General features: G+C 34.9%; 3 protein-coding genes across 9 annotated transcripts in view; 2 read left to right on the top strand and 1 right to left on the bottom strand.

The window, feature by feature from the left end:
* Nucleotides 1-13056, top strand: part of LOC100749246 (zwei Ig domain protein zig-8-like) — a 108109-nt gene extending 95053 nt beyond the window's left edge. The window contains exons 5-7 of the mRNA XM_003490424.4: nucleotides 10007-10193; nucleotides 11135-11256; nucleotides 12742-13056. Coding sequence (XP_003490472.2) covers nucleotides 10007-10193; nucleotides 11135-11256; nucleotides 12742-12872 — 440 coding nt within the window. The 3' untranslated portion in view covers nucleotides 12873-13056. The remainder of the gene's footprint in view (nucleotides 1-10006; nucleotides 10194-11134; nucleotides 11257-12741) is intronic.
* Nucleotides 13057-15298: 2242 nt separating this feature from the next.
* LOC100748770 (paramyosin) lies at nucleotides 15299-19601 on the top strand. 4 transcript variants are annotated; one of them, XM_033321385.1, is made up of 5 exons: nucleotides 15299-15720; nucleotides 15895-16740; nucleotides 16809-16958; nucleotides 17032-17265; nucleotides 18198-19601. In XM_033321385.1, the coding sequence occupies exons 1-5, from the start codon at nucleotides 15601-15603 to the stop codon at nucleotides 18201-18203; spliced, it is 1356 nt and encodes a 451-aa protein (XP_033177276.1). In that variant the 5' UTR covers nucleotides 15299-15600; the 3' UTR covers nucleotides 18204-19601. The 4 variants fall into 4 exon arrangements, with proteins under 4 accessions (XP_033177276.1, XP_033177275.1, XP_012242382.1 ...); XM_033321384.1 differs by lacking the exon at nucleotides 18198-19601 and adding an exon at nucleotides 17312-17792; XM_012386959.3 differs by lacking the exon at nucleotides 18198-19601 and adding an exon at nucleotides 17334-17792 and having other exon boundaries at nucleotides 15300-15720.
* Nucleotides 18198-24590, bottom strand: LOC100749126 (kinesin-like protein Klp61F). Of its 4 annotated transcripts, none has more exons than XR_004461910.1 (19): nucleotides 24243-24590; nucleotides 23771-23918; nucleotides 23549-23698; nucleotides 22985-23145; nucleotides 22702-22851; nucleotides 22419-22421; nucleotides 22083-22325; nucleotides 21626-22001; nucleotides 21275-21546; nucleotides 20981-21120; nucleotides 20789-20895; nucleotides 20352-20693; nucleotides 20048-20275; nucleotides 19801-19980; nucleotides 19502-19724; nucleotides 19307-19428; nucleotides 18994-19227; nucleotides 18552-18899; nucleotides 18198-18262 (listed from the first exon to the last, which is right to left on the bottom strand). XR_004461910.1 is itself a non-coding variant. In XM_024368395.2 (19 exons), exons 2-19 carry the CDS (start codon nucleotides 24305-24307, stop codon nucleotides 18873-18875), a joined length of 3171 nt encoding a protein of 1056 aa, XP_024224163.1. In that variant the 5' UTR covers nucleotides 24308-24353; nucleotides 24415-24590; the 3' UTR covers nucleotides 18678-18872. The 4 variants fall into 4 exon arrangements, 3 of the variants coding, with proteins under 3 accessions (XP_024224163.1, XP_012242381.1, XP_033177271.1); XM_024368395.2 differs by lacking the exon at nucleotides 18198-18262 and having other exon boundaries at nucleotides 18678-18899; nucleotides 24243-24353; nucleotides 24415-24590; XM_012386958.3 differs by lacking the exons at nucleotides 18198-18262; nucleotides 22419-22421 and having other exon boundaries at nucleotides 18678-18899; nucleotides 24243-24589.
* Nucleotides 24591-24927: the final 337 nt, after the last annotated feature.

Here is a 24927-nt window from a genome sequence, read left to right as displayed (position 1 = left end):
GGCGCAAAGTGTTCCAGTTTTCGTATCACAGCCCGTAGAAAGAAAAATCTCGGATAAAAATAATGCCCCAACATCTGGAGCAAAATATTCGACGTTTCTGGAGGATTTTAGCCCTACGGGTTCCTAGCAAACTTGAACCAATTTTATCCGAGTAATTTCAAATGGCCAGTGGTTTCCATCGATTTATTTTTTACCGCGCGTGCTATTTCATATCAAGACGCAGGAAAATTGGAAAAATTACAACGATTCGCGCGTTATTCGTCGAGCATCTTTCATCGTTTTAAAATTATCTATGTAAAAGACGTTAACTGTAGGCTGCGCTGCTATACAAATTCTACTTGATGGCGAAAATTTGACCGTGGTGCATAAAATTGGCAAATCGATCGACGAACCTGGTCAACGAGCTTTAAACCTTCCATTACGAAAAAAACGTTCAACCCTGATGATACGAAAACAATTCTAACGAGAACAGGGACCGATCAAACAGGAGGAGCACGAGTATAATTTTAAAGAATATCGACGGGACCATATCGAGAGCCGGGTCGAAATGGACGAGAGGAAAGGCGAGTGATTAATTGCACGCACGCCGCTTTTCCGTCCTCCCTTTCAATATAAAGACCTCCTTTCGTGACCGAGTCCCCCTGAATTATCGACTGGTTCTCGCTTTTTAAATCGAAAAACCATTGGGCTGGCGGCGTATCGAGGATGCGTTCGAATACTCTCGAGCTCTCCGAGGCTCTCCACATCGGAACACGAAGCGGCTGCCTACTTCAAATTGCTATTTTCTCTTCGCGACTCGGTTTACAGATCGTCCCCCGGACCACGTCGAAACTTTTAACGGACGCTCGAGGATGGCCCATTTTAAATTCTCGTTAACGTTTACCGAGCTTCACGAGCCAGCTTGATCTTTAATTCACCAGGCATAGCTTCGACGCTGGAAAAATTGTTATTCCGCCGGTTAATAGGAAACTCGCGACAACCCTGTCACGAGAAAGTAACAGAGTGGACCTTTTGCTCACGGAACACGACTCTTTCTTCCGTTTATCGATCCATCGTTTTTTAACTTTATTAGATGCCCCATCGAGATTAGTCAAGGGGAATTTGCAAGTTTACCGAAATTTGAAAAGACCTCGGTCGAGTATCGGATCGAGTTAAAGAGCCTCGGTTTATCCATGGAAATTTATTCGCAATTTCTTCTTGCCCTTCGTTTGTATACACACGACAATTGGAACAGGGTGTTCCTAAGGGCCGTTTTTACATCCCGACAGAAAATGCTTACTTGGGTCAATTCCTTCCAGCTCTCCTTCTCGATTATTGCCAGAGATGGCGTAGGACAATTATACGATTCCTCCGTAGAAATATAAAAAGTTGGAACCGTAGTATAACGAAGGAGAAAATTGACGCTCTTCGTTGGCAGAAGGAAGGGAGGAAATAAAAGGAAGAACAGAGAAAAGGGGCGCGACGAAAGTAGCACAATTCGGTAAACGGTCGATCGATGCTATATTAACAAAATTCTCCTTCTCCCTGATTTTTATATTCTCTGCGTAATTTTAAGAATTTCACTGGTCGTAATATCAAAGCACCGGGGATACTCAAATATCGTTTCTCAACAACTCTTTTCCAAACTTTGTCCATCTATCGACTATCCTCGAAAATCGTCTTCCTTCGGCCTTTCTTCCTTTCAAGATTCTTTCCAGTTTCAACTACGTCGTATTAAAATATTATCATCGCGTGCTCCCTATTCCCGTGACAAAAATCACGACGAAATGACAAATGCGCGTTCTCCACTCGACGAAGCCCGCACGACCTTTCTCACCCGCTGGAAAAATTCTCCGATGCATCGCCAATACGTGGCAAATACGTCGCAAATGCATTGCACCGCCAACTTTGATCAATGTTCCTTTCGCTCGACTGTTCCCGCCGCACGAGCACCGCGAAAATGCGAAGATTCGACGAATCCAGGGGCAAGATATCAGAGAGAGAACAAAGCGAGAAGGAAACGAAATTGACGTTGTCGCGAGTCGCTCCTTAGTCCGAATCGTCGCTCGGCGCAGTTCCCTTGCACGCAACACGCCTCTTTTTCCATGTCTCCACGACGTCCCCACGATTTTCTCTATAGTCGTTGTCGCGGCGAACGGAGGAAGACCAGGGAACACGGAACTTCCGTTTAATCTAGTTAAAAGTAGCAAGAGTTTCCCGCAAGCTTCCTGCCGGAAAGTCCTCGCTCTGTCGGACTTCACGGAATCTTAAGCTCGACACGGTATTTTTCATCCCCCGCACACTGCTTCCGACCCACCCTTTTCTCTCCACTCGCCTTCTGTGTCCGTATCCAGGCGGCTACTTGGGTCCAGCCTATGTCTCTCCGCTCCTTTCTTTCCCCTTTCCGTTCTTCTTATTTCTTTCCAAGGCTATCGGCAGCCGGAGAGTATCCGTTTAATTAGAAGATGGCCGAACTCGGATTTTTCCAGCAACCCGTCGCACATTCCTTTTCGAGTAATTTCGCCACTACGACCGCAAGTTGCCCGATCGCTCTTATAAGCAGGATAATAAAAGGTTAATTGAGAAGCTGTGGCTCGCAACAAAAACGAACAACACTGCTGCTTTTCAGCGGCTTCGAACGTGTATGTCGGCCAGTTTTGCAGAAGTAGTGGGTCAATACGTTCGATCGCGAGTCAATACGTTCGAGGTCTCCGCCTTTATGTACCGAATTAGCCGAGATTTAATGTGTTTCCGCGTGCTCGTTAGGCGGAATTAAATTCGTAAAACTATAAGCCATCGAACCAAAAAGCTCCGACATAAAGCAGACTAAATAAATCGCCTGGTAAACGAATCGGCGGTATTTCGACGGCAATTTTCGTTCTTTCATCGAGGTTGAGAGGACGAAGGTTGAACGGTGGAATACAGCGTATGAGATCGACTATTTCCATCGTTAATAGTAGAAAGTGGATAATTGGATTAAATGAAATTTCAATGTACCCAGAAGAGAACATAGTAAATTCAAATCTAGCCGAAATAGAAACGATAAATTGCGATAATCTTCTAATTTTGTTAAAAGTACGCTACATCGTTTATGATATTGGAGGAAACTCTTTTTAAAGTTTCAGCCAACATATCGTGCGCAATTTTAAGAAGATCTTCTCTGGTATACGTGTTATTTTTCAGACTTACAGTGTACATTTACGTCGAATCCTGTCTGTCACATACGAAACGAAAAGAAAGATTCTGTAAAAATCTAAGTCTGAATTATTATGAATTTTGGTTGAACAGAAGATCAAGATACAACCGGAGAATTATGTCGTTGCGATAATCTGTTGCAGAAAATCGCGGTAAAATCGCGGTAAATTTTATCAAGTGAGATTATATTTCCAATGTAAATAATCAAACGGAACGTTCTAGGAAGAGCTTTTTGGAAATTAACATTCAAGAGATTACTCGATTATTTCCGTCTTTGTGGTTAGCTTTGTGGAAGGTTAGATTCGCGCAAAGGTAACGAGAATCTCTTTTAAATGGTTTTACAACGTGCTAATTTCGTACGAAAGAGGCGAGTGTTTCTTAAGCGAACGAAGGTGGTTTATTTAAAGATGATTCGCAGCTATTTCGCAACAACACCGAGGTAAGCACGATATCTAAGGTAAGCAAGATGCAAGGAGGATAGTATCCGAAGTAAGGGTCAACGTGAGCAGGATGTTTCATAGATTACGTTACAAGGAGTTCTCCGCCGATGAATAATTCATCTCTGGCTAAACATCACACTGTACGAAATACTTTTCATTTTACATGAACGTTTGATTAATACCATGAATAAAAGAATTGCGCGAAACTAAGACACGGAATAATCTAAAAACCTGTTTACGATTTTACGTCGTCTTATTTTATTTACCACAACTACGTAAGTTAACTTTTTCTCGCGTCAACGTCGATTTAATGCTATTCCGAAATTTCTCGAAATATCACCGGCGACGAGTACTTATGTATTCGCTTGGCAACTAAGCGATCGCAGATTTTGTCATTAGGTGGTACTGAGAAAATCCCCAATCACTTAGTTGCCAGCCTAATATAACGAACGCGATAGCGATTCACCTCTGGAAATTATTAGATACACATGCAACTTTGCAAACGGTTGCAAATGATTATATATGGGTTCGAATAAATCGTATCACGGCTTCGTTTATTTTCATTTCCGCCCACCATCCTTCTAGACGCATCGATATACCATTGCCTCGTCGTTAGACGAATTTCGCTCGCCGCGTAAAACGAATCAGAAATCGTCGACAGGTTATTATGGTAAACGTGCGTGAATCGATTGCATTATGGAAAAAAAAGTCAAGAAGATTCTTGCCAAGTAAAAGTAAAAAAGACGAGCAAAGAGGGGAAGGATGCACTCTGGGGTATTCTTCTTATCGCGTGGCGTCGAACCTTCGATTTCAGATCCATCATTTATTTCCATCAGATTCGAGACACGACGAAAGTCGAAAATATCTGCAGCATAAACGCGATATGCAAAAACCCAGGGTGTATCGACACCACCCGTGTCGTTCCGGCGATTTTTATCCCTTTCGCGAGCAGAAGCTCTGATAAGGTGCGCCACGCGAAACCCCGAGGAACTCTTTTATCTCCAACAAGAACAAGAAAAGGAACAAACTAAACACGAACACCGTTCGACCCTCTTTTCTCGCGATATCGTTCGAAACATCTTGATCGATGGAACTCCCCGATACACTTGGGAAAAACCAACTATACTATCGATCGAACGCGTTACTATTTAGAGTATCAACGGGGCTAATACTATTTCCATCCGATAAGCTTTCCTTCCGCTGCATATATCAAGCAAATAGAAATACGTTTAGTCCAGTCTATTTCAACGATAATAGTTACTTTACTCTCGTTCGTTATTTTTTGACCGATTTTCGCCAGCTTTTACTTTATTGACAACAAACTATCGGAGTAATGGAAATCGAATTACGCAAGTATAGATATTACACCTGTGTTACGAAGAAAAGTATGTGTCGATGAAAAGACGTTAGGACGATACGAACGACGTATTTCAAGATGATTCTTCCTCGTACTTTCTGTACGAAGTGCGAATAATTTAGTGGTAGGAAATTTCTGTTAAAGATCGTACGATTTACTTACGGTTTCTTGCAACATACGCGAGAAACTACCAGCAATAAATTTCACACTCTGTATCCTCTGAGCCAAGAATCTGATTATTTGTCTGGTAAGTAACGCGGCTTTTCCAAAAATTATGTCGAAAGCGATGCAACCTATCGCGATATATCGATTGCTAATTCCACGAGATTAACCCCTTAACCCACATCGTAGTGATCGGGCCAAACGTAAATATTACGGGCATAGCCCGTAGTAGATGATCGGACCAAACGTAAATATTACGGGCGTAGCCCACAGTACGATGATCGGGCCAAATATAATATACAGGGTGGTTGGTAACTAGTGGTACAATCGGAAAGGGGGTGACTCTACGCGAAAAAGGAAGTCGAAAATATAGAATAAAAATTTTTGTTTTCGAGAAAATCGACTTTGAATCTTCGCTCGGTACGCGTGCACTTTTTCACGTCTCGTTATAACGGATCTCACTGTAGATCCGTTTAAAAAAATTTTAAAAAAATTTTAAAAATTTTTAAAAAAGAAATTAAAAAAATTGTTTATAATATAATAATATAATATAATATATAATAACTTGTTTACATTTTCGGCCCAAAATTCTCGAACGTAAATCGTAGGTTAAAGGGTTAACTGCACACGATCACGATACAAAACGATGTATTCCGAAACATTAAGAAAGGTATGAAAAATAAAAAGGTAAACTAAAAATGTGCAATTACGATCATTTGGCTGCGACTACTGTCGCAATATCCACAGTTGGCACGCTCGTAAAAGGGAAGATGGAAAACCTGATCGGACAGGAAAATCTTCTCTTTCGGCGCGTGTCGCGTATTTACCCGAGTTTTCAGCGATCGACGAGACAGATGGTCGGAGTGGCGCGACAATTTGCGCTCGTTCGACGTGAAAAGACACGAAGACTCGCGAGTCGAACTTCACACGCGATATGAATCACTGTTCGCGTACAAGACGCGCGTTCAATTAGGTCGTGGCGAAGGAAGCTTTCACTGTAAAGCTTCGTCGATCGATAGTACGCCGCGAAAGCACAATAAGATGATTTCTAGCCGCCTTTATCGTTGTCAACGCCCGTTCAACGGTGTACTTAAGACACGTTCCTCTGGCAAGCAATCGCGGCTTCATGCTTCCTTCGTCCTCTGGATCGTTCGATATTTTCCACCACTCGCGGCATTCTACCTGAGAACTTGAGCACTTGCAGCATTCTACTCGCAAACGAGCGGAGATAATTATCCCACTGTCGCCTTTGTCGTTGTTTTCCATTGTTATTTCTGATAGATCGCTTTGACAGACTACGTCTGCTTCAGCGTGCAAACTCTCCAACGTACGCACGGTAATAATGCTCGTACGTGCGTCTACTAGTTTCTTGCGTTTGCGTATCTTATAGACGGTGAATCGACGATGTTGAAAATTGTTGGAAGCAGATGAAAGCACGAGGCAAATACGATTTGTCATTCCTGACGGTAGGCGAAGTGGAATCGTATCGAAGGTACAATTGCGAATAAGAAAGCAGTGGAGATGTGAGTAACGATAGGCGTAGTACGAAATATACGTGGCGATAAAAGTTATATGTCAACCGTTCGAGCCACGCAATCGCCCTAAGATTAGAAAACATCCGTTGTTATTTCGCGGGATTTTGTATGTCGATTTTTTGGTGATCGAGAGAAACGTCAAGAAGCTCGACCTCCTCTGTCAATAGCGATGGAAACGTCCAGTAATATTATCCCGTGGACTTCGAACTATTTTCGAATTAGACTACGAGAATTAGAATAAGAATTGGAATGTTCTATTTTTCGCTGAAAACTTCGTAGTCTAATTTGTATTTTATTGTCTTTTCGCGCAGAAGACCTCTCACCGTATACTTGATATTTATTTAAACTTTTCAACGATTTCTGCCCGGACGACTGCAACGCAGTGGTTAGCGTAATTGGTTACGAACGCTGCAGACTCAGGTTCGAATCCTGGCATTCATAGTCCTGTTTTTCACGATTCCTAGACAAGAAGAAGGGAGCGGTCCGAATGGTTGGTAGGAAAATCCTCCCATCCCGGTTGGAAATAAAAATCTTATACCGCGGCAGCAAGCACGAACTATCCACCTCAAACATCTTTGTATTAACGCTAAAGTTTTATTTGTCATCAAACTGACTTTACGAATACCATAGGCGTCAACGTTTTACGCGCAAAGCTCTGCGTGCGTTTGAATTAGCGCACGTGACACGGTATAAAGTCTACTTTTAATTTCACCATCGGAGACGTTTCAGTTTGAGTTTTATAGAACCATATACGTAGCTATATACGTAGAAAGACGATTCGTTCGAATACATAACTCTTAACTTGCTTCGAATGAGCTTGGAATTGTTTCAGAGATCAAGTTTATGGTAGAATAGCAGAGATTGAGATTCGTTTGTCATCGCCAACCGAATGATGATCCTTCTCGTACAGAGAGTCAGATAGGCATAAGATACGCTCAGGGTGAAAAGTTACTCTACCACGAAGTTTTATCTTCTGCAGGAACGAAATATGATCTTCTGGTGAAGCTCGTCCGTCAATTTCTTGCGCTGACATTTTACAAGTTTTCATAAACTTATACCTTCCATCGCGTACCTTCCAACTACGCATTTTTTAACTATGACACTTTCGATTTAAAAATATCAAGAGCCAAACAACTGTTGTCAGTTTTCGATGCTTCGACGATTCGATTAGCAAAGGAAATATTCCAAACAAAAGAGACAACGTACGATATGGAAATAATCGACGCTGTGAATGATTTCCAGTTTACCAATTAATGCACTGCACAAGCTACATTTTCACGTGCTTTCGACGGATATATCCTTTGAACCGGTTCATCAAACTAACCGTCATGATCGAATAATAACGAAATTTATCGACAACGTCATCGACGACGAAGCTTAGCCAAACAAACAGCTGTGCTTTTAACATTTTCAAATGTCCAATCGAAAATCATTCCAACTACATATACATAATACAATACCAAGCATTTCACAGGTTGCCTTTATTAAATGCCCCTAATTTCCATATATTTTCTCACATTTCGAACGTTACCAATCCGTCGCTATCGTGACAATGCCGATGAAATTTCTAAATGTACAAGTATCACGTAAATAACATATTCGAGTGTTACGTATCTACAAGTGTTCCAACGCTTTTGCGAGCCAGTTTACGTTGTATACAAACACGATCGTGTGGTGGAAACCGCATTCACCGGTCTGTGATTGGAAATGCGCACGGAACGTAGTGTTTTCCGCGGCTATGCTGGAACGAGTTTGAATTTCGTGCCTGAAAAGATTCAATTACGTCGGGGGAATCTTGCAGAACCTAGCAGAGAGAGAGAGAGAGAGAGAGAGGGAGCCGAAACGAGAGCACGTACCGTGTCACGTACCCTCCGTTCTTTTATTTTCCATCTCATTTTTAACCAAAGGAACGCAACACCTTGTTGCGCGTTTTCCCACCAAACTTCTCTTCGCGTTCGCCCTACCTAATTATCGAATGGGAGCTGCTTGCCCTCGCGAAAGAATAAACGCACGTCTGGGGAAAACAATCGCGACAACGCGCGGCTGCCTGAAAATCTGCTTCCCCGGAAATGGGAGAACTTTGCTCGCAGCGTTATAGCGTGACTTGCTACGAATCGCACGATTATGACTGTAGGAAATCGAATTTCGACTATACGCGTTAACGAAATAACTAACTATACGAGAAGTTGGACCGTCACGAGAGATAATAGGACGAGCTACTGTGATCTTGTTCATTTGTTGGAAACGACAGATGCAGCAAGGAGTATAAGCTAATTTGGAATTTCTTCCTTCGTGTTAGAACCGCATCGCGCGTCAAGAAAAATTGAACTGAACGTTAAATATTCGAAACATAATTTAAAGGTTTCTAGAGTCTGGAACGAGTTTTAAGAAAAAAGGACTTTATCTTAGATGACCGAATAAACGAAGAGCATCGAACAGGTTACGTTGCAGGAACTTGGCAATTAGGAAATCCTGCGGATAAATCCAGGGATTCGTCGCGGATTCGTAGGGTTCGCGCCAAGCTACTATTTAAGAACATCGACTCGAAGAAATCCGCAGACGTGAGTCTGAGATTCGTTCCGTACCGCTTGGCGCTCCTGAATACAGATTACTCTCAGTCTAGAGTTGTTAAATCCTAAATAGTATCATCTCGTGGTCGAGCAATAAGACAGAGCACTTTGTAGCTTACGCAGGCCGCGTGTTTCCTAATACCCAGTGTCCCAGTGCCATGTGACCAGAATTAGACGATCCTTGGAGAATGCAACTCGCGCTAAATTATAACTGCGAACGGGAACCTTGGCTTCTCTGAATCCAAATTTCGCCAGAAATCGCATCGTCCCAAAGATTTAAATCCTCCCAAGCTAACAACTATATCAAGTATTTTATACTACTCATTGCTATTATATATTCGGATTATCTTATGTTATTTGTAATTGCTAAACTACAGGTATTTATGCAAATTCATATTTTTATGAATATAACTTAGAAAATGGAAATTAGGCAGAAAATTGACATATCCACTGGGTGGATATTAAATACTCTGGATATTTTTGCATTGTATAGCATAATATAGCATTCTGTTCATTTATGTATCTTGGAATTTTCCACAGATACGTAAAAATTCACAATCTGACAGTCGAATATCCGATCTTCCTGATTCGTCCCAAACATCTTCGATTCTCCGCCCTATGCCGTTTCTAAAACGATAGTTGAATGTTTCCTTCGAAGAAGATTTCTGTCTCTGCGTATTCACGATATATCGGGAGAACAGAAAATCAAATCACGACAAAGATTTCATCGTTTTTGGTAAGATACGATTCGTCATATTCGTTTTGTAGCTCCAGACATCAGGATTCTGGACGAAGCTAGACACGAACTACGTGATCGTTACTACAAAACCGGAAGCGGTATCGAGCTAGCTTGCGTTGCTCGACCTTCTTGTCCCGACTCCAGGATACCGCACCCTGTCTGGAGGAAAAATGGTGAAACGTTGCCGGATCATGTCAACGTTTATCACATTAATGGGTGAGCATATAGAGTAGCAAAACGGTCGATCGAACAGAACTACGATAGATAACCGACGTTCCGATTTACCTTCGTTCATCGATGTGCAATTGTGTCCACGTATCACTGAACACGTAACGTTTTATCGGCTCGTCTGCCTGCCGAAAGCTGTATTCCCTTCACCTATGTCCTTTCTGGATAACGAGCGAACCGTTTAATCTCCCTGGAGGCGTTTTGCGAGACGCTCGGTGCTCTTGCAATCGCTACTTCCATTTCTACTTGTCGCTTCCGCCGCCGCCTTCACATACGTTCCTTATCTTGTCCTTTTTGATAATTTATGTTTTCGATGGCACTGAGCACAAGTTGCAAAGTTTCGATCAACTTTGTCAAGGTATAGACGAAGAATTTGATCGCGCGATATCGGTACGTCGATTTAAGTAAATGTGCAATTTTATTAATTGTATCATTTTTCGTATTTTGCCCAATTTTTCCACTCTCGTACATTTTTCCAATTATGTAAATTTTTCAAATCGCAGTTGTTGAACCTACCGTAGCTATAAATTACAATCTGTACGAATAACAAATTCTATATTAACCGATCAAGATACGATACACGTGTTAAGCGAATCTTTATTTGTCGACCGACTGTCCGCCTTTATGATGGCATTCAGTGCGGTTCCATCTGTTTCGCTAGAATCTAAATTACTAGATTAGGAGCCTCGGCTGTCTCGTTAAATGTAACAAATTCATATCCATCGAGCGTTGGCTACAATCTGTATCGCTGCATTTCGGGATACTGCTATGATTTAGTGGCCGATTTTAGGAATCTGGTAACAATATGTATAGTTTCTGCGGTATACATAGTCCACTGTAATTTTGTTGTCGATACTCCATGATCCTACGATCAAACAGCGGAAATATACAAGTACGTCCGATATGTAACGTGACAACTGATTTTTCAGGTCGAACGAAGATCTGGTGACCAAGCTATATATCGAGCAGGCGAAAAAGACTGACAGCGGCGAATACTCATGCTCAGTGAGCCAATTTAGTACCGCCGCGGTGCATATTCACGTCCTGAATGGTAAATTGAATTAAAGGTCATACGTTCAAAATTTAAGTTTCATTGAAAAAGGATTTTTGTTCTACGACGAGTACAGAAAATAGAGGCAACCGCTTGGTAACTGGATAAACGTGGAATAAAGAGGCATAAAATGTCGGGGAACAACCTTTAAAATAGAAAGCCTGATATTTAAACGATCGAAAAGGAGTTTAAAACGAAATTCGTAGATTCGGGAAAAAATGCGCGAGGTTCGTTCGAAATAGCGAATATACATAAATAGAAGATTAATGAAAAATTAAAACGTAGCCACGCTAGGTATTTTCTTGTATTATACAGGATGGTTGATGGTTGGTAACTGGTGGTACAAGCGGAAAGGGGGTGATTCTACGCGAAAAAAGAAGTCGAAAATATAGAATAACAATTTTTCGTTCGAGGCTTTGTTTTTGAGAAAATCGACTTTGAATTTTCGCTCGGTACGCGTGCGCTATATCGCGTCTCGTTATAACGGATCTCGCTGTAGATTTTTAAGAAAATTTAAAAAAGAGAAAAATTAAAAAAAGAAAATTTCTATTCTATATTTTCGACTTCTTTTTTCGCGTAGAATCACCCCCTTTCCGCTTGTACCACCAGTTACCAACCACCCTGTATACAACATATAGTCAAAATTCTAATTGTCACTCAACAAATCAATATTCTTTTCCTTACTTCGATCCACGAGTTTTTTAAGAAATTAAAAAATTACCAAGTATCCACTTGACTTTTTCATTTTTAAAATAAATCGTACATAGAATGTGGAAATGCACGTTGAAGCTTAGGTACATCTTGTAAGTTACACGATCGTCGAATACGTAGCATAAAAACCGTTGCCTTTGGTGAAATTTTTAACAATCGTATAGAATGCGTAATCTCGTTAGTCTATTTGCGAACCAGCTTTAAGTAAACGTCTACAGTATAGTAAACGACAGAGTGGTATTTATTGTCAGACGTCGTCGTTACAAAATTTATCAAAATTAAAGCCAACCATGAAATCAAGGATAACGTAACATCGGATTATGACGAGTCATTTTGTTAAATTTTTAAATAATGTCTTTTAATTAATGCGTTTTAATTAAAAAGGACAGTAATCTGTTATTCGTTTCATTCGTATAATTAAAGATCAAAAACATTCCAATTGGTGCGATGCCAATTTAAAACTTTACTTACTTCAGATCATAGAAGATTAATTACTGTTCCAAAAGTAGAACTTCATGCATAATCGAAGTAATTAATTTCGGCAAGCTTATGGTTACCAAATGAATTGATCGAATCAAGTTTAAAAATGTTTAAGAACTTTCCACTAATTCAAAATTTAATCTTTCAAATGAAATCTTTAAATCCGACCGATACTGCTACAAACTCACTTTCACTTCAATTTGACGAACGTTTTATAAACAAGTTTCTAATCGCGAATATTTACCGTTTGATTTTCATATCTTTATGTATTTTCTTATATTTTCTTCGTCGTAGGTGAGAAGCAAGCAGCAGTTCACCACGATCAATGGAACGCAGCGCGAACGAATCACGAAAAATTAAAAAGTCTATACGTCACAATCGCCAGCCTTGTTTTCCTCCGAACTTGGATGATCAACTCGCCATAAAGTTCATCGAAACATTTTGAGGTTATGATTGCACATTATCTCGCATCGCTCTCTCTTGTGCATATCCGCCAGAAAGCGTTTCTAGTAACGGATCAGTATTACGACGGAAGAAAACTGCCGAATAAATTGTACGCAATAATTTAGTGTGCATTGTATACAATATCGCAAAACCACCTCCGAACGACGTTGTGAATACTAACTTATGTCATTGCAATCCGGCAACAAAGTATATCTCGTGGAAATTTTGTTTTACGAAACCGACCGAACCTAAAAAAATGCATGTTACTATTCGACCATATCGATTTAATGCAACAGACGTGTGAGTTTTGTAATGTTTCGATAGATTGTAACAGAGAATAGAACATGATAAAATGTGATCCACCTAAAACAAATTGCGCCTTTGTCTTTCACGAGGTTTGGCTTATATTGAAATATATCGATTAGTTAATTTAATATCTTCTTGTTATCCTATTTTAATTAACTTGCAAATTATTACAAATCGTTGAAAATTTTCTAATGCTTGTTCGTTTCTACAAGAACTGTTCTTGATAAATGGTTAATGTTACGTGTAAGTGTGTTAGTGTTAAAGCGAATGAGAGGTTGCGTTGTGCGTTTGTTACACGATTTAGGCTATACGATATTCATTTTCCTTTTTAGTGTAATCGCTATCAAAATCGATTTTAGATCGTCAAATACTTGGAATGTTATTCGGTATTCCTGACCGTATCCATTTTTAATCATATAGTAATTGTACCAGTGAATGAATAATTAAGTTGAAACTGTAATAGCAACCGTAACATGCATTTGTTAGGACAAACATGAATGTTCTCGACGAACAACTGCGAATACTAGTAGTTTAAAGATAAGGAATAGTAATAAACGTTCTATTCTTCTCCTCTCGATGGCCTGTACATAAAATACCTTAAATATTGTATAGTCAAGGAAACATTATGCTCGATTGGTCGATCTATTGCGACTTGACATAATTTTACAGGTGTGCAAATTGCTTGCTCTTAAATATGTGTATAATTGCCCGACTTAAATCGACCAGTTTAGCTACGCGCATATGTTCTCAGATAATAAACTATCATTAACTAATTTCATCTAAATTTATTTGCTCAAATCATTCTACCTTCCTAAACATTTGCTTCTCTTGTCGTTACAATTATTTTGATTTCCTCTGTTGCAATATTCTTATCGACTACTTCTAGTAAGAAGCAGCCAGAAGTTTCCAACGTTACCGATTCAGCATAGGATAAGATTACAATGTTTATAGTGGCTCCAATTGACAACCTTTTTGATATAAAATTACAAATAAAGAATAGCACAGAAGAATATCCTATGATCAGGAACGAAATACAGAATCGTTACTCATTCTTCTAACGAAACAACTGTTTGGAGCGAAATGCTCACAGCTCTAAGCACATTATTATAGAAACAAGGAAGGCAGTACAATAGGAATTATTTTTTAATTTAAATAATTACGTGAATATGTTTTCTGTATTTTAGATACTCGTGTGTACTTATGTGTTACTTGTATATACAAGAAAAATAAACAAAATTGTTCCCAAAAACAATATGTCTTTCATTCGGTATGAAGTTTCGAATTGATATTTTTTAAAATCGGAGGATATCCTACTACATTGACTGAATATAAATAGAACACATAATCAACTAATTCCTAAACTGATAAACAAAAGACATAAAAATGAAACGTTACTACTTATGGATAAAATAGATATCTATATTCACTGTGCTCGCTACAAAATTCTACGTAATACAACCAGCCAGCCACCCGTTCAGTTTCAGATCTTTTGTCATACGACATAATTGGCTGATCAAAGGAATAAAAATGCATGCAATTCATTAATATGTAAATGCGAAGAGCATAAAGAAATTTTACCTCGGCCCGGAAGAAGTCATCAGAAATTGGAAGTCATAACGCAATATGGAAGTAGGAGATTGTAAAAAATCTGTAACAGAAAAAGATGGAATTTAATTCAGAGCTTTAATATAGATATAAATATTTAACAGGTTATTTGAACTTGTCGCGGGACAACTGATCATATAATAAAGGAGCGTTCAGACGATTAATATTATTTTCAGTATTGACGACCAATATATATTGTGAATATAGTGCTGCATATTGACAATAATACTGACGATATTGGCAATAATATTGATCGTTTGAACCCTCTTAAGGCCATACTGATTCTCCTTACTACTTACAACTTCTATACTTACGATATAATAGTAGTTCACTTCGAATAAATGAATTCAATCACCAGAAGTTTATTTAATCGGGCACTAACTAAAGTTTTATTTAAATAAACGGAGCACATTCAAACGAACTAATTATATCCGCGCCATGTTATAAATTATAGATGGCGTAATAAAACTTAATGAATCAAATCTCGTACCTCGATTAACAACTAACTTCTCTCTAGTAAGATATCTTGACAACTGGACAGTGAATAGTGAATGTAGAATTTCATATAAAAGTATATGTACAATGTATATCATTTGGGGGCGTTAAGTTTATGTGTTATTTGCTATGTTTTGCTAAAAAGTTACTGTACAGATAATTAACTTTATTTCCTATAAATACAATCCATTACAAACTGTCAAAAATTTCTAATTTATTGACATTTGTTTGAAAGTGCTAATATGTATACATTTCCTGTTAGAAAATACCGTGCCTTAGCTGCAGAACCATAAGCAATTTTTAATGATTTCTGTAGAAAATTTCAACAACACATTGGAGACAAAAAGTATGGAAAACGTTATGGAGGGTGTAAATGGACAATTACAAATAAGATATCAAAAAATTGCCACAGAATATTCAAAAGTAAGAAATATTCAATATATCATTTACATAATCTGGTTTTTGAAAATTTATCTACTAAGAGATGTTTTTATTTTTAATACTATCATCTGTTTGTGAAAAAGAATTATCGCCCTTACTAGTTCGATATTTGTAAATATTTATAAGAAGATCATTATGAAAGAATTTTTTCCTTAGATTCGTGCTCAGGCAAATGTTTTAAAGAGAGCTGTGATTGATGAACAAGCACGTAATGCTGATATACGAGAGCAACTGAAAGAGAAGGAAGTAGAACTTCGCAGAGCCGAACAAGAATTAGACAGTTTGTCATTCCGAAATCAACAACTAACTAAACGTATAACTGTATTACAAGAAGAACTTGACAAAGCACAAAATAAATCTAAAAAGGGAAAGAATAAATTATCGGAAAATAATAGCCAGGTACTAACATCTCCAAATCATATTTTGGATGAAGAATTTCAAAAGAAAATAGTTGAAAATGCCCAGTTATTATCGCAAATCAGTGATAAAGATAGCGAAATTGAAACCTTAAATGAAAGGATACAACAACTAGAATCTAAATTAGATTATTGTGAAAAATGCAAAATTGAATTAGAATGTCAATATCAAAATACTATAGACAAGCTGGAAAGAGAAAGAAATGACTTACAAAAAAAGTTAAATGATAGACAAAAGCAAGAAGAAAATGTATCGTGGTCTAGTAACGAAGGTAAACGAGATGGATACGAATCTGATAATAAGGTAGGACATTCCAATTTCCCAGAGGTAGAACCGTCTCCATTTTCATCGCCATCTGTATCACGTAGATCGTTAAAGTCTATTGGCGAAGGTCATCCTAAGGTACAGGAAGAAAGTAACGACTTTGATTTTTCAAAATCGTGTGACCTAGAAAAAGAAATTAACCATTGGAAGGCACAATATCATATGCTTAAAATAAAATATGATGAGATACAGCAAAAGGCTTGCATAAGTAATGTGCAGATTGAACATGAATCTTTGCAATCTGCAGAAATAAATAATATGGTAATGTTTATTTCAAATTACTTATAAGAATTTTTATTTGAAATAATCTAATCAATAAATGTTTATAGCAGATTGGAAAGTTAACAGTACCTTTAGCGATACCAGAAGAAATTGAAGCTCGAGAAGCAAAAATCCGAGATTATTTTCTACAAGAAATCGACAAATTAATAACAGAAAAACATATTTATCATGTGAAAAATTTAGCTATGGCTGCTAATGTAATTAAATATATTTATGCAATCTATTTGTATGTAAAACTTGATATATTTTTAATCGAGAAATATTTTTTAGAGTGAAGTTCTACAAGTTCATTTAGACACAAGCGAATCAAAGAGAGAAAAATGTGAATCGGCTCTCACAGAAGCACTTTCAAATTGTAATACTTTACAAAAAGATAAAGAGATACAAGAAGGAAATTATAAAGCACAACTCAGTACTATGAGCGAACATCTTGCTAATATGAATGAAAAACTCATTTCACAAACGGAAGAAATACAACAATTAAAATTCCAACTTGTAAATAAGGTAACAATTCCTTATAAAAGTAAATGCTATTATTTTAAATACTCAGCGTATGGTTTAATAATTTTCAGAACAGTAAAAAGGGAAAACAAAAGTGATACAAGTCAGGTTATAAAGTAACGATTATTGACATTCCTACAACAATGTGCTTTAATCAGAATTAGTAATTTGAATTTTGTGTACATATGCAACTTATGCCTGAGAAACAGTAATTATTTTCCGTCATATTTTAACTAATATGCTATGAAAATTTTAAAATTTCTCTTAATGTTATCTTATTTATGAAAGAAATAAGAATTATTATTGGTGTTTTATTTATGAATATTAACAACAAAAATTATAGGTTATGTAGCATCGAAATATACATAATACTGTCATTTATGTACATTTTACAGTCTCATTACATCAACTGATTTTTATTTCATAAGTTCAAACTTCTCCTTGTATTTCATTCAACATGAAGTAAATTAAAATATCTAAGTTGATATTCTCTTAAGTATTTAATATATAATAAATAAAATAATTAAACATACTGGAAAATTTGCTTCTTTTATAAGAGAATCTTAAAATATTCCCATATTTCCGGAATAATAATAAATATATTTTTTCCTTTACTTTATATTGAATTTTATATTTTAATAAATAAAGGTAACTTAACTGAAAGATTATTAATCATTTTAAATGCTCAGTTTTGTGAAATACTTGAAACATTACATTTTCTTTTAATATCTTTCTAAACTCAAACTATGTAGAAAAAATTTCTTTAAACGATTACATCTTATAGATGTGTTATCTTCTATCAAAGTTTTGCAATGGAACCTTCTACTTTATTCCATTACAGTTCATTTCTTCAGGTTGTATTTTTTTATATCTAGCTAGAAATAACCGAATGTCTACACAGCATTATCCATATTGGCATTTTTTTGCATGCCCAGGCATAAAACAATTGGCGGATATGGGAGTTTCACCCCTACAAGCATCGATCCTGTCATGAGGCACACTGTGAATACAGATGTATAATGTTATTATCTAAATGAACCATAAACAGAAAAAACGAACATAATGTGAAAGAAACTTAAAAGAATATAACTCATTTCTTTTCTAAATTTTCACAAACAGAATTTAATCTAAAAATTCACCAAATAAAGCCATATATTTAATTATCATCGATAAAAACGATTTGCCTGCTAAAAAATTACAAGAAACTTTTTCGAATTCAGTGAAAGGAATTGAAGAAATTCAATTCAGGAATGAGAAAGTAGAGTTTTTAACCTTTAAAATGGACCCACTTAGATTATTGTATGATTTTTTTCCCACAGGATTGTAATACTTAGAAGATTGACAACATTTCGACCAAAACTTTCACTCGAAACACAAGAATACATGATTAGAGTTAATTTCTTTTAATTCTATAATACAAATTTATTTTATCTTCTATCACCTAATAATTAAATTGAGACATGTAATATATGTTTTCTAAACTAACATGCACACATGTAACATAATGTTAATTGGACAGATTGTATAAAAATAAGTGGAGAAGATTCTATACTGTAAATATTTCTATCAGCTTCACTTTTTGTTTCACTTTGTGTTCTGATTGTTGTATATTAGTTATTATTTTCCTTGTTTTCATTCTGTAACACATTAATATGAGTATCAAATGAAACATTACTTATAATTATATAAAAGTAATTAAGAAATCAAGAGTATAAGTAATTAAGTATTTACCTTTCTGTATATTGCAGATTCAGATTGAGTATGGGATTGTATCAACTTTGGAGATACATCTAACATTTGTGTAATATTTTCAGTATGAGAATCCATAAATTTACTACTTGAAATAGAGGTATCAAATGTTATATTATCAATTGCAGAAGATACAAGTGTAATGTCAGATAATGCAGTTGAATTTGCAATGCCCTTCATTATTTCACTATTGGTGATTGTGTCATCTTGTATAGACTTATATAAAAACATGATAGACGTATATGAGATAATATTAAGAGTACATAAAATATATTTTATCACATGTATCACTTACATCATCATCTGTTGTTTCAAGAAATTTTCTGCTTTCTCTAAACTTTTTAAGAATTTGTTCATGTGGAGACGTTACCTTAAATTGACGAGGATAGGAAAAGTTTTTCCTTGCTGGAGTTAATCCTAGAAAAAATTCACAAATTAAATTAAATGCGAATATTCCCTTTTTTTTATTAATCTGTGCATGGTAACAGACCTGTTGCGACATCACGTTGCAAATCTTCATCAAAAAATTTGTTAATTTCACTAACTGTTATTTGTAACTGTTCAATAATATTATCATTCCGCATACTTGATTCCCTTATTTGGTTTTCTAATTGGGCAGATACGTTTTGAGACACATATCCAGTATTTTCCTTTATATCTTTCACGAATCTTGCATGGTTTTTACTTATATCTGAAATTACTTCATGTGCATCCTATAAACATGACACTGCATTTGTTAATGTTTGATACTTCATAATATGTTAAATAAAAAATTTCCTGTATATTTACATTGATTAATGAAAGGGATATATTCTTATCTGAATCCATTTTCAGTTGCTCTTCCTTAATATTACATTCCATATCATTTGTATACTGCTTCGACATATTACAACTTTCATTTATATTTGACTTCAATTCGTTTATTAAATCCTTTCCTCGCTTTGTAATCTCATTTGCAATTTCTTCATTCTATTGACAAAATAAAAATCAATTTTTTTATTCGAATTAATAAAAAGGATTATAATTCGAAAATTACCTGTCTTGTTGTAACAATAACGTTATTTTCAATTTTCTCTATATCCCTTTGTATATAATCTTTTAAATCATTTCTCATTTTAACATTTATATTAGAACTATTTGTTGCTTGAACATTAGCTTCATTACAAATTTTGCTAATATAATCACATTTGTCAATTGTAGCAGAATAATGCTTTCCTTGACTTTTATGTAATTCGTTTGACTGTGAAAATAGATTTCCCATCATCTAAAATACAATAATACTATAATTTTGAAATCAACATTAATATTTTCGGAATCGAATAAAGATATATTCTTTATACTTTAGTAAATAACTGTTGTTTTTCACTAAATTCCTGTTTTTTACGAAGTACTTCAACAGCTTCCATAATACTTTTGATACTTTGGCTCATACGATCATTAATCTCTAATTCATAATTACAAGAAGCATCTATCATTTCTTTTAAAAGAGTCGAAGTTTGTTTTAATTTTTCAGATACATTATTCCTTATGATTTCCAGGTTTTTAGCTATTTCATTTTCTATCATACTGTTGATGCTTTCAACCAATTGCAGAGAAATGACACTCATTAATTCATCTTCAGATTCCACTGTACCAACCACATTTCTTACTTCATTTTGTATCCAATTCTGATACTCTAAATGCTGAGATATTAAAGAAAAACAATAAGTCTTTGTAATTGGAAATCAAAAGATATAGAAATAAAATATGCAACTTGATAAGAATTAACAATACATACAAATTCATTTATATTTTTTGTTAAATTAGTAGTATCTGATTGATTCGAATTGCTCATCGCGTTTCGATGTACTATCGTGTCAATACCGTTACATTTGGTAGAGGTTTCTATATTCAACAGAATAAATAGAAATAAAAATTAGTAGATGGAATATATACGTGAATTTCTATAATGTGAGAAAGTATTTCTTACCGATGTCATTTTTCATTGCTGGAAAAAGTGTCTTTAATCTTTCACCATATGTAGATATATTTTTTTCTATATTTTGCAAACATTCACAAACATTACTTTTCACGGTTCTACCAAGGTCTTCAAATTTTTGTTCTGTTTTACTTGGGAGAAGAAAGACAGCAAAAAAATTATTTCATCATACAATAACATGTAAAATATAAAATATTATGCCTACTAAGAGATTTTTTATGCATTCAAGAATCATAAAATTAGCATTTGCATAGTCAAAAAAACTGTAAATGTAAAGAGACAAACCTTTTCCTGTCAATTTTGTCGTGTAATTTATATGAATCTGTTATTGCTGTATCTGCAACATTTAGCAAAGTCTGAGCCTGATTCAATAAAGATTGTTCTGTATTCATATATCTCTCTACTAAATATTTATGCTCATCTCGTTCCTGCGTTGTTAATTTTAATCGATAATTTGACGACTGTAGAGCTTCAGAGAAATTATTTAATTTAGTCTTAACTTCATCTAATTCTTTTGTCTGGGCAATATTTTGCAATTCAAGTTCATTAAATATTCTCTAAAAATAAAAACAATATACTAAAATTATAGGCAATAAGGTAGAGAAATCAAAACTTTCTTCATTAATAAAGATGTACCTCCTTGTCTTGCATAATTTTCTCAAGCGCTTTTATATGATTAATTTTTTCTTCTATTTCCTTAGTCTGTCGTGAAATTAGTGTTTCCATTTCTCTATAATTATCATCTGCAAGATAAACACCGTTTCTATCACGTGAAGCTAATAAATCTCTTCGCAGCTTTTCAATTTCTTCTGTATATTGTTTCAAAAATTCTCGTTTCGAAAGTTTCTGGTTTATTTCTGGACGATTTGTGATATTTTTTGCACGATGTGCATAATCTAGCGTTGATAATGTTTCCTCAAGGTTAATGCTAGCAGGGGATACTGTTGCGATAATTGACGTTTTTGTCCGACCACCTAATGATTCCTGCAGTAATCTTGTAAGTTTAGATTCCCTACATAATGTAAAAAGTAATAATATAAAGTAGTTATATAACTGATCTTGCTGTAAAAATCAGGATATTTATTTTTGTCACCGGTAAGGTATATGAGGTGCTTTTTCAACAAGAGCTGTTATAACTCTGCCAAGAGTTAATAAAGACTGGTTAATATTACCAGCTTCTCTTGCTCTCCTATCAACAGAGCCAGATCTTCCAATATTTTCGCTACCAGCCAGATCCACTAAATTTAATTTCCCCATTTTCAGAATCTCTTCACCATCTGTATTACCAGTACTTTCTTTCATATGTATAGTAATTGAGAATATAGTATGGGACCGGCTGTAATCATGTTTGGACATTTCATGTGTTGGAACCAATAATATACTTAAAATGTAAACTTATATAATACACAAAATGTTTGCAAACATATACCATCTGAAATAATTAGTAAAATATAGGAGATATGAGTAAAATAACACATTTTATTTTTGTGCAAAGTATAATAACATAGAAGTAACTTTTAACTACAAATTTTCACTTTAACATTATATGAGATAATATAAAAAAATATTCTGCACGAGGATAGAGAAAAAGTTTTTAACTCTTCCTCATATCTCCTAGCACTTAGTGATTATTCTAATATTTAAGCTAACATGCATATTTACAGACATTTCTAATATATAAAAATTAACTTTAGTAATAAAAAAATAATGACCTAGACTGAGTATTCATCAATGTTGCAGCTGTTTGCCTTCTGTCAGACCCTTTCTTAATAATTTTATAAACTTCACTTGCATTGTGTATTGTTACTTCTTCTAATCCATGTATGATTACTGCACCTTTCTTTGATGCATCTTCATATAGCCTATTCAATTATCATTATATTAGATGTGTACGTGTGTATGTATACATTAATCTATCAAAATTTAAATAAATAAAAAAAATTTAACTAAATATTTGAGCATTTCTTTTTAGTTTAAAGAACTTGAATTACATACCTCAATTTACATGCATCATTACTAGATGATAAAAGATCAAATATGTCTTCATTATAGAGTTCAAGAAAACTAACTCTAATTGTATATTCCTGAGTTTCCAGTAGTTGCAATTTGTCAAATAAGTGACTTAAAGAACGTGGTATCATGCCAGCAGACGAGTCCTACAAATTATATAGTCTCGTATAAGTATAAATAATATCCTTTCATATTTTATTTTACACTTTTATATTATATTATTTAATATTTCTTTTCTTTATACTTTACATGATTATTAAATCTATCTTATATGCTTAATAACTGATATTATTTTAGTTTACTATCACTATTGTATTTTATAAAAATATTATTTACTAATACTGACATTTTATATATTATGAATATGTTCATTATCATTATTTATGTAATTTACTATGGAGTACTTTTGGGAAATTATACTTATATATAAATTTCTTGTGTTTATTTCTTTTTTCATTGCTTCATTAAATATTTATAGAAGTTATTACCACTTTATTTATATTTGAAATTTTATATTTCATGAATAGATGAATACAAAAAATATCTTACACTGTGCCAATATAATGTTCGATCATTGTTAATTCCTTCCATTGTGTATGTCTTCCCTGTACCAGTTTGACCATATGCAAATACTGTACAATTATATCCAGCCAATACTTGTTCCAATAATGGACTAACAACGACATTATATACATCGATCTATCAATTGAAAAATATGTAATAAACTAACTTTTCCTTAAATATAGATGTTCATTAGTCATAAATATATACCTGTTTTGACAAAGGTCCAAATACATTATTAAACTTAAATTTTTTAGAAACTTTGTCATTTGGACGTTCATGTATTATTATTTCCCTATTATTTGGAACTTCTAATATGGATGTAGATTTATTGTTTTCCTCAAAATTGCTGATAGGTCTAAGAAAATAAAAATTGGGAAATAAGACATAAGAAACCAAACTTTTCATGTAAAAATAAATTATATTCTAACAACTAATGCTTACATGAATGTATAACTTATATAAATGTTTTAATATCAAAGATTATTTTTTCATATCAATAGCTATTATTACTAAATATTTATTTCGTTTCAGGTCTCTTTCGAATCTTTAGATTTTTACCTTCTTAATTTTTTCGGTATATATGAAACCTTGTAATTTACACATTCTACTGATATTTTATTGATATTAATATCATAATCTTCTAAAACAACAGTTTAAAAAAAAAGACTCAATCACTCACCTAACACGAACAAATACTTGTATCTGCTGACATTTTTCCTTTCTTCCACTCCGTGTGTCGTTCATCTTTATTATTATTTAAATTATGCTGATTTTCGTTGCAATCAAACTACTATGTAAAATGATGCAGATTATTCGTTACAATTTAAACATCAATTTAAAATGTGTAGTACCTCACAAAGTCACTTGGAGCGCTGTTTTGTAAATGCTCTTGCGCTGATTTGTGGCGAGCTAGTAACAGCTTCTATTGCCGCAGAACGGGCAGTGATTGCAATGGAACAAGAGTCGCACACATCGGGCGACAGAAAGCAGACATGTGAATCCGTCTTCAAAGATCAACAGCCCTCTAGAAAATACAAATAAATTTATTGTCAAAATTTACAGTCAAAATTAGTCAAAATTTTAACGAATTACATTATTGAAAAATTTGACTAAATTTAGGTATTAACTAATAAATCTTCCGATTTTTAACTCAATTTTGTTATGAGCTAACTACATGTATTGTTAACTTCTTATTTTAGTAAGTATTTTTAAGGTTACTATCATAAACAACGGTAAATTGTTTTATGAATGAAGAGTTTATATTGTGCATTGATAACACAAGCGAATATATAGGATTATGTTGTGATTTTTATAAAACAGTCTAGAATTCGCGCTTAATTTTTATGGACAATTAAGGCATCTAT

The sequence above is a fragment of the Bombus impatiens genome, unplaced genomic scaffold, assembly GCF_000188095.3.
Source record: "Bombus impatiens unplaced genomic scaffold, BIMP_2.2 scf_0436, whole genome shotgun sequence".
Lineage (NCBI taxonomy): Eukaryota > Metazoa > Arthropoda > Insecta > Hymenoptera > Apidae > Bombus > Bombus impatiens.
The sequence above is the reverse complement of the archived record's forward strand: the minus strand, read 5'-3'. Positions and strand labels throughout refer to the sequence as shown.